Source organism: Amblyraja radiata, chromosome 43 (assembly GCF_010909765.2).
Source record: "Amblyraja radiata isolate CabotCenter1 chromosome 43, sAmbRad1.1.pri, whole genome shotgun sequence".
Classification (NCBI taxonomy): Eukaryota; Metazoa; Chordata; class Chondrichthyes; order Rajiformes; family Rajidae; genus Amblyraja; species Amblyraja radiata.
Window position 1 is genome coordinate 6,082,764 of NC_045998.1, and position 13,754 is coordinate 6,096,517.

At 47.0% G+C, this 13,754-nt stretch overlaps 1 protein-coding gene across 1 annotated transcript in view; it reads right to left on the reverse strand.

Moving 5' to 3' along the window:
- The window catches only part of LOC116968050 (claudin-15-like), a 53,054-nt gene that overhangs the window by 12,267 nt on the left and 27,033 nt on the right, over positions 1-13,754 (reverse strand). Inside the window, exons 2-4 of the mRNA XM_033014672.1 lie at positions 10,196-10,347; positions 7,923-7,935; positions 288-369 (exon numbers count right to left, since the gene is read on the reverse strand). Of these exons, the coding sequence (XP_032870563.1) occupies positions 288-369; positions 7,923-7,935; positions 10,196-10,347 (247 nt within the window). The remainder of the gene's footprint in view (positions 1-287; positions 370-7,922; positions 7,936-10,195; positions 10,348-13,754) is intronic.

Below are 13,754 nucleotides of genomic sequence, written 5' to 3' on the forward strand. Positions count from 1 at the left end.
TGTACAGAGTTTGCACGTTCTCCCCGTGACCGCATGGGTTTTCACCGAGATCATCGGTTTCCTCCCACACTCCAAAGACGTACAGGTTTGTAGGTTAATTGGCTTGGTGTAAATGTAAATTGTCCCTAGTGTGTGTAAGGTAGTGTTAATGTGCCGGGATAGCTGGTCCACGAGGCGGAAGGGCCTGTTTCTGTGCTGTATCTCTAAACCAAGCTCTGAGCTCACAGATTCCTCTTACAGCCCACACCATCGATCCATCATCAGCTCCTGCGGAAGGTGGGACTCACTTTTTTCCTGGGTAGAGTGGATCGTAGAACTGCTGTGTGATGTTAAAGGCATACCAGGAGACCGGGACCATTGCGGACAGCGCTGTGGAGAGGGACGCACACGGGTAAGGAAACAGTCTGAGCCCAGAGCTCACCGCCACCCACCCACACTTTGAAAACTCAACCCCTTCACACCTGCCCAGTCCTTGTGCATGCATGTTCGGCATGGACTTGTGGGCTAAAGGGCCCGTTCCTGTGCTGTACTATTATACGTTCTATCAAGTATAGCATGGACATTGTGGGTTGAAGGGCCTGTTCCTCTCCTGTACTGTTCAAATATTCACACAGAAGGTGGTGGGTAAATCGAATGATCTGCCAGAGGAGGTAGTTGGGGCTGAAAGCAGACAAGATTAACTAGGCAGCATGTTCGGCATGGATAGCGTGGGCTGAAGGGCCTCATCCTATGATGTAGTGTTCTATGTTCTAAGTTCTATTGTGTTCAGTATGAAGTCATAGAAACATAGAAATATAGAAAATAGGTGCAGGAGTAGGCCATTCGGCCCTTCGAGCCTGCACCGCCATTCAATATGATCATGGCTGATCATCCAACTCAGTATCCCATACCTGCCTTCTCTCCATACCCTCTGATCCCCTTAGCCACAAGGGCCACATCTAACTCCCTCTTAAATATAGCCAATGAACTGGCCTCAACTACCTTCTGTGGCAGAGAATTCTACAGATTCACCACTCTCTGTGTAAAAAATGATTTTCTCATCTCGGTCCTAAAAGACTTCCTCCTTATCCTTAAACTGTAACCCCTTGTTCTGGACTTCCCCAACATCGGGAATAATTTTCCTGCATCTAGCCTGTCCAACCCCTTAAGAATTTTGTAAGTTTCTATAAGATCCCCCCTCAAACTTCTAAATTCTAGCGAGTCCAAGCCGAGTCTATCCAGTCTTTCTTCATATGAAAGTCCTGCCATCCCAGGAATCAGTCTGGTGAACCTTCTCTGTACTTGTGGGCTAAAGGGCCCGTTCTATCAAGTATAGCATGGACATTATGGCAAAAATGTCTTAGTCATGTAGCACAGAAACAGGCCCTCTGGCCCAAAGTATCCATGCCGACCCCAATGCCACACCTCCCAGAGCCCTTGGAACCCTTCCTATCCACAATGGTCCAAATGTCTTTTAAAGGACAAAATTATATCCACTTCTATGGCTGACATGTCTGCAGAATGTCCAATTTTGGGCGACACAGTGGCGCAGAGGTAGAGTTGCTGCCTTACAGCGCCAGAGACCCAGGTTCGATGCTAACCACTGGTGCTGTCTGTACAGAGTTTGTACGTTCTCCCCGTAACCTGCGTGGGTTTTCTCCAAGATCTTCGGTTTCCTTCCACACTCCAAAGAGCACAGGTATGTAGGTTAATCGGCTTGGTATAAGTGTGTGAAGGATAGTGTGGTGATCGCTAGTCGATGAAGACTCAGTGGGCCGAAGGGCCAGTGCCCGCGCTATATCTCTAAACTAAACTATAACTATAGCTTCCTCTGGCAAGGATAGGCTTGTATTCACTGGAGTTTACAAGGACGAGTGGCAAATCTTATAGAAACATATAACATTATAAAAGGACTGGACAAGCTAGATGCAGGAAAAATGTTCCCAATGTTGGGCGAGTCCAGAACCAGGGGCCACAGTCTTAGGATAAATGGGAGGTCATTTAAGACTTATGTGAGAAAAAACTTTTTCACTCAGAGAGTTGTGACTTTATGGAATTCCCTGCCACAGAGGGCAGTGGAGGACAAGTCACTGGATGGATTTAAGAGAGAGTTAGATAAAGCTCTAGGGGCTGGTGGAATCAAGGGATATGGGGAGAAGGCAGGCATGGGTTATTGATAGGGGATGATCAGCCATGATCACAATGAATGATGGTGCTGGCTCGAAGGGCCGAATGGCCTCCTCCTGCATCTATTTTCTATGTTTCTATGATATTGTGGGCTGAAGGGCCTATTCCTGTGCTGTTCTATTCTATGTTTCACACAGAGGGTGGTAGGTATACGGAAGGAGCTGCCAAGGAGGGTAGTTGAGGCAGAAGTTGAGGTAGTTGAGGAAGAACATTTAAAAGCACTTGAACAGGTACAGGAATAGAAGTTCAAAAGGGGGCGCTGTCCTGTGCACGGCTGCCCAGCCAGCAGCTGTCTGTCTCTTCATCTTTTTATTTTTTATTTTAGTTAGTTAAGTGTTTTGTTGGAGGTCTAGACTTTTTTTATGTGGGGGGAAGGGGGAAACTACCTTCCAGGGTCCCTACCTGGTCGGAGAGGCAGCTTTTCTCCGGGCTGCAGCTTCGACCCGTCCTCGCGGCCTACCAGCGGGCCTGGAGCGGCGTTTCCTGTCGGGGACCGCCCAGAACCACGGCTTTCGGCGGCGGCACAGCGCTGGAGCGCTATCGTGGAGCGGGCAATGCCTTGCCTGGGTCACCGCGTTGGAGCTCCGGTGAGCTGAGACTGCCGGGTAAAACATCGCGGAGCTGCGGGTCTGTGGAGCGACCCGCTGCGGGCGGCGGCGCTGAACTTTACATCGGGAGCCTGGGATCTCGCGACGAGATCGCCAGTTGTGGAGCTCCAACCAGCGCGGCCTTGTTGGCTTCGGAAGCCGCGGCCACCAGTGCGGAAGCGGCCGTTCCAGGGTTCCCAGGCCGCTGGGAGGACTCTCCCGACGCCAGAGCAACATCACCCGGCGAGAACAGCCAGGAATATCGGGCCTCCGTAGAGGCAACTGTGGAGGCCTCAATAGGCCCGACTATGGGTGAACTGGGGTTGGGGACTGGACTTTGTGCCTTCCCTCACGGTGGGAGCCATTGTGGGGGGATGTTCTATGTGTTTAAGACTCTCATTGGTGTTATGTCTGTATTCTTTTTTTGTGTACTGCAAAATGGCAAAAAGCATTTCACTTCACAACACCTGGGTGTATGTGAATGTGACTAATAAAATACCTTTGATACCTTTGATACTTTGATACTGGACATATTCGGGCAGGTGGGACTAGTGTAGAATGGGTGACAACGACTCTATCACTCATGACTCTATCACTCATGACTATCGAGCGGGGGGGGCGTGAATATCTGGAGCCCTCTCACCAAGTACGCCAGGGGCCACAGTCTTAGAATAAAGGGGAGGCCACTTAAGACTGAGGTGAGAAAAAACTTTTTCACCCAGAGCGTTGTGAATTTGTGGAATTCCCTGCCACAGAGGGCAGTGGAGGCCAAATCACTAGATGGATTTAAGAGAGAGTTAGATAGAGCTCTAGGGGCTAGTGGAATCAAGGGATATGGGGAGAAGGCAGGCACGTGTTACTGATTGGGGACGATCAGCCAGCGCTAGAGACCCGGGTTTGATCCTAACTATGGCTGGTGTCTGTACAGAATTTGCACGTTCTCCCCGTGACTGCGTGGGTTTTCTCCAGGTGCACTGGTCTCCTCCCACACCTCAAAGATATAAAGGTCTATAGGTTAATTTGGCTTTGGTATAAAAAAAGTAGGATGGTGTTAGTGCATGGAGATCGTTGGTTGGTGGGCTAATGTGTCTGTTTCCGCACTGTCTCTATAAACTAAGAACTAAACCAAGTTGACCCAGGGTTTACGGTACAATGCTGAGCAAAAGAGATTAGAATGGACAACATTCAAATAACAAAGATTATCCCGAGATTTTTTTAGGGCAGCTGGAAGTATAACACAGAAGAGATTCTAACCCACAGAATAGTAAGATTAAACGAGAACTTACCAGTTTGAAGTTTGATCTGTATTTTATGAGGAGTTACGATGAGGGATTACGTGAAGAAGCCCGCCAGGACGCATGCGTGCCATTCTTCAAAGCAGCGGTGTGAAATCACAGATAACTGTAATGACTAAACATAGTAAGATTAGAGAAGAGATACCAGTTAAGTATATGATCAAGGGTGGGAGCGGAGGGCACGTAATCCCTCATCGTAACTCCTCATAAAATACAGATCAAACTTCAAACTGGTAAGTTCTCGTTTAATCTTACTATTTTACTTCGGAGTCACGTGAGTGACTACGTGAAGATTTTAAAGCTCTGTGATTTCATGCCGTGGAAACGAGTCCATGCATCACGTCTGCCTTGATGACTGTAGGAGGAATTGTGTTAACATAATTTGGACATGAATTCGACATTGAAATCATAAAATTTGTTAACCCAAAATTATAACCCATACATTATGGGTTTAAATTAATTTATAGAACTTAAAATTGTTTCTGCAAACGTTCCAGGTTTCATTACTGGTTTGTTGTAAAATAATTGGAATGTTTTTTCCCCAGACCATCCTGCTGCCTTGAGGATTTGGTCCATTGGTACATCCAACTGTATCGCTGCCGATGTAGCTGCAGCCCTGGTGGAATGAGATTTTAAAATATTAGTATCCACCCCAGCCTGTGTTAGCAGCTGTTTCAGCCATCTTGAGATGGTCTGGACCGTCACTCTTTTGTGTGGTTGCTTGTGGCTGACCAAAAGTGCCTTCTCATTGCCTCTTAGGATTTTCGTTGTCTCCATGTATAACGACAGATGTCTTACTATACAAAGACGGTCATCTGTTGGGTATGACCTAAATTGTATATTGAGGCCTGCTGATCCCTGTCTGTTCTGCTTTACTAACTCATAGATATGAAACGTAATATTTTCTGTTGAGGAAGTCATGTTGTCCAGTCTTAGTTTATGCAGTGACTGTACCCTCTGTGCCGTGACCAATGCCATTAGCATGACTGTTTTTAATGTCAGTCTGTGTAGGGACAGAGCTGTTGCAGGAGACCAATTCCTGAGCATCTTCAGGACAATACTTACATCCCATATTTGGGAGTACCTGGTTCTTGGGGGATTAGTATTAAAAATTCCCCTCATATGTATTGTTACCAGTGGGTGAGTCCCAACAGAGTAACGCTCTGTCCCCTGCCATAGGTAAGTCGATAGGGCACTTCTGGCACAGTTGATGGCATTGTAACTGAGCCCCTCATCATAGTGGAGGCCTGCCAGATATTCCAGAACAGACGGGATGTTCATGTCTCTGTAGGTGATGTTGTTTTTATGGCAGTACATCTCCCACTTCCTGATATAGACCAGATACTGTTTTTTGGTTGACTGTCTTTGGGCCGCCGAGATCATGTTCACTGTTCGGTCCGTCAGTCCCAGTTGTAGTAGAGGTGTTTTTAAACTCTACAAATTAATAAGTTCAAATGTTTATGGCATGGGTGGCTATCCCTTGTTACGGGATGTAGCAATAAATCTGGTCTATGTGGGATGGTGATACATGGTTCTAATACCATGTTTAATACCACTGGGAACCATGGTTGAGTAGGCCAATCGGGTACTACCACAATACCAGACGCAGAGTCTTGTTGTATTTTCCTTAATACCCGACTGATGAGGCAGAAAGGAGGGAATGCGTAAATAAACAATTTCCCCCCAATGCAGCGAAAATGCATCTGTCGCCGCTGCCCCAGGGTCTGGTTCCCATGAAACATAATTTGATAACTGGTGGTTAAGTTTGGATGCGAATAGATTGATATCTGGTGTTCCATATTTTGCTGTAATATCAGCAAATACTTTTTTATTCAACATCCATTCGGTGTTTTCATTAAATTTGCGTGACCTGGTGTCTGCCACTAAATTTAGTCTTCCTGGTAGGTAAGTGGCTGATATCCAAATATCTCTCTGGATACACCATTGCCAAATTGTATTAGCCAGATTGTCACATGATGTCGATTTGTTTCCACCCATGTGGTTAATGTATGCTACCACGGTGGTATTGTCTATCTGTAGTCTAACATGCTGGTGATATGACCCAGTACAATATGACTTTAGGCCATGGAATGCACCCAACATTTCCAGGTAGTTTATGCCCAGTGTGAATAATAATGATGCCTCCTGAGCAGTCCATCTACCTCCACAGCTGGTGATGGTATTGGTGGCTCCCCACCCAAGTGCACTGGCATCAGTTTGTAGTACCATGGAAGGGTTACTGACAATGATTGGATTGGAACAAAGCCAGATCTATCCACCATTTTAGTTCCATTTTAGCTTTGATTGGTAGTTTCATAGGTCTGTCAAAGTGACCTGCATTAATTTTGAGTGCTTGTATTTTTGCTCTCTGTAAGTTTCGGTAATGTAGAGGTCGAAATTGTGTGGCTGGAAAGGCAGCCACCATTTTGCCAATTACTTTTGCTACCAATCTGATGGATGGTTTGCTGATGTCAATGAGGTTATTGCAAGCCTCTATTAAATCTCTAGCCTTTCCCTTAGGCAGAGTCACCGACATGTGAACTGAGTCAATGGTGAACCCCAAATAGTCCATAGTAGTGGAAGGCGTTAGTTTAGATTTAACTGGATGGATAATAAATCCCAGTTTTTCAAATAACTGTTTTGTGGCTGTTACAGTTTGTTTGGCCAATTCCAAAGTTTTGCCCACAATGAGTATGTCATCTAAATGTGCCATGACCATGTGTTTACGTTTCCGTAGAAACGCTAGGGCTGGTTTCAAAATTTTTGTGAACAGCCTGGGGGCTGATGATAAGCCATTTGGCAGTGCTTTATACTGCCAGTGTTGTCCCATCCAGTTGAATTTAACTAACATCTGTGGTCACCTCGTATAGGCACTGAATAGTAAGCATCTTTTAAATCGATGCTGGCCATGAAGTAACCTTTGGAAATTAATTGTTTAGCAGTAACAAAGGTTTCCATTTTGAAGTGAATATATTGTACAAATGTATTCAATTTTGTCAGATCTATGATGATGCGCAACCAGCATCTTTTTTGTTTTTGGTAAATATATTGGACACGAATTCTAATGGTTCGTGTTGAGTTTTCTCAATTACACCTTTTACGTAAAGCCGCTCCAGTTCAGCTTGCGCTTTTGATTTTTCTTTATCAGAAAGGACGAACATTCGGTTCGGTATATGTTGAACTGGAGGGCTGTACTTGTGTATAAACTCTATTGTATATCCCTGAATACTGCTTAAGATGTAAGTATCGGTTGTTAACATGCTCCATGCATTCAGAAAAGAGTGTAATCTCCCCCCAACCTCCATGCTCCCTGTATTTTGTAGGAAACCAGACCCACCTACCTCCATAGTTACCAGTGGCAGGTTTACTTCTTTTTGTAGGTACTTCGCTGCTGTTGTTGCGCTGGTGTCTGGATTTTCGGTTTGGTTGGCGTTGGAGGTCCCCGCATCTTCCAAGAAGGCCGGCCTGGGCCATGGCCTAAAAAGACTCATGTTTTGAGTACCGGGCCTTCGAGCTTTCACCAGTTCTGCTGGTGGGTGCGTAGGGGTGCTGTCTTTGGCTGTAGTGGGTTTTTGTTGGAGTCCCTTTTATTAGTCCCAGGGTTTTTGCTTCCTCATCAAGCTCCTTGACTTGCTTCGATAGGTTGCCTCCAAACAATAGTATTGGTGGTTTGTGGTCCCAGGTTTGCACAGTCCCTGCACCCCTTGCACACTTGCCTTTCCTTCTGCGGACACCTCTTCCAGGTCAGCCCAGAACTGACCCGCAGTGCTCCCCTCTGATGAGGTAGAAGCACTGTGCAGCCCTTCAAGAGGTACTGCTGTGGGTTTATCATAGGGCCCTCAGTGACCCGACTCCATCTCCCGGAGTCTGTCACGTTGGAGCAAATGCTCCACACACCGCTCCATCCGGCTCCAGCGCTCTCGGTCGCTGGCCGCCCGCGGTTGTTCAAAGTCGGACTCCTCTGAGTCCACGACCTTGTTTGTTTTGTGTCTAGCCTTACCGCCCGGCCGCGTGGATCTGGCCGGTGCGGAGGCGACATCGGGCGCAGCTGATCCCACTATCGGTGATCCGAGTGCCGCTGGCTGCTGCTGGCTGCCCGCTGCTCCGCGGTCTTCCTTCACCAGCTTTGTCGCAACCCGTTGGTTTCTCCACCTGTAATCAGCATGGGAAAACACAAAAAGACCGCAGCTCTTACCTGCAGGTCCTGGTTTAAATTGTCGCTACGGGGGAACGTCGTTCCACCCCGCCTCCTCCGTTTTCGGCTTGTCAAATAGTCGACGACCCCATTCTGAATAGTCTCCCGCCCGGCCGTGGTGTTCTGGCCGGCGCGGGACAAAATGTCGGCACAGCTGATCCCTTACGGGGCTTGTGCCTTCAGCTGCTGCTGGCTCCCGCAACTTCGTGGTCCTCCCCAGCCAGCTTTACTCGCAGCACTTGTGGACACTATTTTGTCCAGCTTCCCCCCCTGTGTAAAAACAGCGCGGGGACAAAAACTACCGCAGAGTAAATCACGTACCTGCAGGTCGCAGTTTCAAACTTACCACTGCGGGGGAACGTTCCACCCCGCCTGTCGTTTCGCAAGCATGAAAGCGATATGACACGCATGCGTCCTGGCGGGCTTCTTCACGTAGTCACTCACGTGACTCCGACGTAAAATTCACCTACATGCCCACAACTAAAGATGTACAAAAAAGACACAAAGTGTTGGAGTAACTCAGCAGGTCAGGCAGCATATCTGGAGAACATGGATAGGTGACTTTTTATTTTGGTGGCACGGTGGCGCAGCGCTAGAGTTGCTGCATTACAACGCCAGCGAGCCGAGTTCGATCCTGACTACGGGTGCTGTCTGTACGGAATATGTACGTTCTCCCCCGTGGCCTGGGTGGGTTTTCACCGAGATCTTCGGTTTCCTCCAACACTCCAAAGATGTACAGGGTGTCGGTTAAATGGCTTGGTAAAAGTGTGTGCAGGATAGTGTTAATGTGCGGGGATTGCTGTCCAGTGCGGATTGGTAGGGCCGAAGGGCCTGTTTCCGCACTGTACAAGCCGAGTCTATCCAGTCTTTCTTCATATGAAAGTCCTGACATACCAGACTGATTCCTGGGATGTCAGGACTTTCACATGAAGAAAGACTGGATAGACTCGGCTTGTACTCGCTAGAATTTAGAAGATTGAGGGGGGAATCTTATAGAATCTTACAAAATTCTTAAGGGGTTGGACAGGGTAGATGCAGGAAGATTGTTCCCAATGTTGGGGAAGTCCAGAACAATGGGTCACAGTTTAAGGATAAAGGGGAAATCTTTTAGGACTGAGATGAGAAAAACATTTTTTACACAGAGAGTGGTGAATCTCTGGAATTCTCTGCCACAGAATGCAGTTGAGGCCAGTTCATTGGCTATATTTAAGAGGTGGCTCTTGTGGCTAAAGGGATCAGGGGGTATGGAGAGAAGGCAGGTACAGGATACTGAGTTGGATGATCAGCCATGATCATATTGAATGGCGGTGCAGGCTCGAAGGGCCGAATGGCCTACTCCTGCACCTATTTTCTATGTTTCTATGTTTACATATTCTGTTGTGCTGCAGCAAGTAAGAATGTCATTGTTCTATCTGGGACACATGACAATAAAACACTCTTGAATCTTGACTCTTGACTGGGAAGTTCCCAAACCAAGCTGTGATGCAACTCAACAGTATGCTTTGAATAAAGACATAGAATGCTGGAGTAACTCAGCAGTTCAGACAATACATCTGGAGCACAGGGATAGGTGATGTTTCAGGTCGAGACTCTTCTTCGGAAGGAAAAGCCTAAAGAAGGGTCCTCACCCGAAACGTCACCTATGCTTGTTCTCCAGATATGCGAAGTAAACTTGATGGGTCGAATGGCCTAATTCTGTTCCTACAACCTATGAACCTTTGGTGCATCTGTAGAGGTTTGTAAGAGTCACTGCAGAATTTCCTTAGTCTCCTAAGGAAGGAAGTAGAGATGTTGGTGTGGACAGGGTGGACCGAGTGGCCTGTTTCCTCGCTCCCGGACTCCATGACCCCCCACACCTCCAGCGTCAGGCCACTCCAGCCGCTGACTGAAGCACACCGAGCCACCCAGAGTCATCTCAGCCGCCCCACAGCCACGCACCTGCCACGATAAACAGCGCTCCCCCCCCCGGAGGCTATCTTTGCTTTCGCCACAGGGTCCGTCGTCCCGAACTGGATACACTGCAGCCCGAATAGACTGATGATGGCCGCAAAGAAGCCCAACAGGATGGAGATGATCATCAGGGCCTGGGAGGCACGGATGTAATCTAAAGACAGGGAGGCAGACATAGTCCAGGGTGAGTTTTTCAGTTTAGTTTAGAGATACAGCACGGAAACAAGCCCTTTGGCCCTCCTAGTCCCCACTGACCAATGACCCCCACACATTTACGCTATTCTACACACACTAGGGACAATTTACCCTCGTACCAAGCCCATTAACCTACAAACCCCTACGTCTTTGGAGTGTGGGAGGAACCCAAAGATCTTGGAGAAAACCCACGCAGGTCAGGGTGAGAATATAGAAACTCCATACAATAGACAATAGACAATAGATGCAGGAGTAGACCATTCAGCCCTTTGAGATAGCACCGCCATTTAATGTGATCATGGCTGATCATCCACAATCACTACCCCGTTCCTGCCCTCTCCCCATATTTCCTGACTCCGCTATCTTTAAGAGCCCTATCTATCTCTCTTTTGAAAGTATCCAGAGAACCGGCCTCCACCGCCCTCTGAGGCAGAGAATTCCACAGAATCACAACTCTCTGTGAGAAAAAGTGTTTCCTCGTCTCCGTTCTAAATGGCTTAGCCCTTATTCTTAAACGGTGGCCCCTGGTTCTGGACTCCCCCAACATGGGGAACATGTTTCCTGCCTCTAGCGTGTCCTCTGACTAAAGGCATTTCTCCTTTCACCACCAGTGACTATCAGTGTCATTTCCATTATCATTCCACTTTAAGCTTTACTGCCAGATATCCCATCCTGTCATAACTTTATTACACAATATAATCTAATTTTATTGAGGGTGGATTATTATTTCATTATATTATTAAAGGATGATCTTTCTAATCAGATTCAGATTCAGATTCAATTTTAATTGTCATTGTCAGTGTACAATACAGAGACAACGAAATGCATTTAGCATCTCCCTGGAAGAGCGACATAGCAAATGATTTAAATAAATAATAATAAATGATAATAAGTGTTAATAAGTGTCCGGGGGGTGGGGGGGTGATTGGCAGTCACCGAGGTACGTTGTCTGGCTGTCCTCAGTTGACATCGGACTGAGGTCTGAGAGGGAACAATTTGTCGTGGAGTCATACAGCATGATAACAGGCCCTTCGGCCCATTTGAGTCCATGCCGGCCAAGATGCCCCATCCAAGCTATCTTCTACGATACCGTGTGCTGGGGCAGCAAAGCAAAGGCTGCGGATGCCCATACAATCAACAAACTCACCAGGAAAGCTGGCACCGTCCTGTGAGTGTAGTTGGATTCATGGGAGGAGGTCTTGGAGGGGAGAATGCACCTCAAACTGCGGAGCATCCAGGACAAGTTTTGAAGAATGAGTGGGGGGGGGGGGCATATTGAAACATACAGAATAGTGAACGGCTTGGATAGAATGTATGTGGAGAGGATGTTTCCACTAGTGGGAGAGTCTAGGCCTAGAGGTCATAACCTCAGAATTAAAGGATGTTCTTTTAGGAAGGACATGGGGAGAAATGCCTTTAGTCAGAGGGTGGTGAATCTGTGGAATTCTTTGTCATAGATGGCTGTGGAGGCCAAGTCAGTGGATATTTTTACGGCAGAGATAGATAGATTCTTGATTAGTACGGGTGTCAGAGGTTACGGGGAGAAGGCAAGAGAATGGGGTTAGGAGGATGAGATTGATCAGCCGTGATTGAATGGCGGAGTAGACTTGATGAGCTGAATGGCCTAATTCTAATCCTATTCCTTATGACTTTATGACAAAGTGCTGGAGTAACTCAAAGGATCTCTGGAGAACATGAATAGGTAACATTTTGGGCTGGATCCTCCCTTAGACCCAACCCAAAACGTCACCTATCCATGTTCTCCAAAGATGCTACGTGGCCCACTGAGTAGCTGCAGCATTTTGTGTCTTTAGAAACATAGAAACATAGAAAATAGGTGCAGGAGTAGGCCATTCGGCCCACCGAGCCTGCACCGCCATTCAATATGATCATGGCTGATCATACCTTTCTTTGGTATTAACCAATATCTGCAGTTCCTTTCAGTTTTAGTTTAGTTTAGAGATACCACATGGAAACAGGCCCTTTGAACCACAAAGTCCGCCCCGACATGCAATCCCCGCACACTAACGCCAATCAACACATACTAGGAGCAATTTACAATTTTACCGAAGCCAATTAACCTGCAAACCTACATGTTTTTTGGAATGTGGGAAGAATCTGGAGCTCCCAGAGAAAACCCACGCAAGTCACGGGGAGAATGTACAAACTCCGTACAGACAGCACCAGTTGTCAGGATCGAACCCGGGTCTCTAGCGCTGTCAGGCAGCAACTCTACCACTGTGCCACCATGCTGCCCTTGTATTCCTTGTTATCCCATTTGCCCATGGTTGGCCTATATCCCTCTAAACCTTTCCTATCCATGACCCTGTCCAAGTGTCTTTAGAAATGTTGTTATTGTACCTGCCTATCTAAGCTAATCCCATTTGCTTGCATTTAGCCAATACACTCACCCATCCATGTAGCCGCCCAAATGTCTTCAATGATGTTATTGATGCTGTGTCAACTACCTCCTCCGGCAACTCCTTCCATACACCCACCACTTTCTGTGTGTAAAGGTAGCCCCTCAGTTCCTATAAAATCTTTCCCCACTCACCTTAAACATCTGCCCTCAAGTTCCTGATTTGCCTACGCTGGGTAAAAGACCGATAAGATCAACTGAGACCTACAATCAGGACGTATGTATGCTGCATATAGACACAAAAGGCGTGTCAGGCAGTTGGTAACTCAGCGGGTCAGGCAGCATTCCTGGAGGGAAGGAATAGAAACATAGAAAATAGGTGCAGGAGTAGGCCATTCGGCCCTTCGAGCCTGCACCGCCATTCAATATGATCATGGCTGATCATCCAACTCAGTATCCTGTACCTGCCTTCTCTCCATACCTCCTGATACCTTTAGCCACAAGGGTCACATCTAACTCCCTCTTAAATATAGCCAATGAACTGGCCTCAACTACCTTCTGTGGCAGAGAGTTCCAGAGATTCACCACTCTCTGTGTGAAAAATGTTTTTCTCATCTCGGTCCTAAAAGATTTCTCCCTTATCCTTAAACTGTGACCCCTCGTTCTGGACTTCCCCAACATCGGAAACAATCTTCCTGCATCTAGCCTGTCCAACCCCTTAAGAATTTTGTAAGTTTCTATAAGATCGTCCCTCAATCTTCTAAATTCTAGCGAGTACAAGCCGATCCTATCCAGTCTTTCTTCATATGAAAGTCCTGCCATCCCAGGAATCAGTCCGGTGAACCTTCTCTGTACTCTCTCTATGGCAAGAATGTCTTTCCTCACATTAGGAGACCAAAACTGTACGCAATACTCCAGGTGTGGTCTCACCAAGACCTTGTACAACTGCAGTAGAACCTCCCTGCTCCTATACTCAAATCCTTTTGCTATGAATGCTAACATACCAT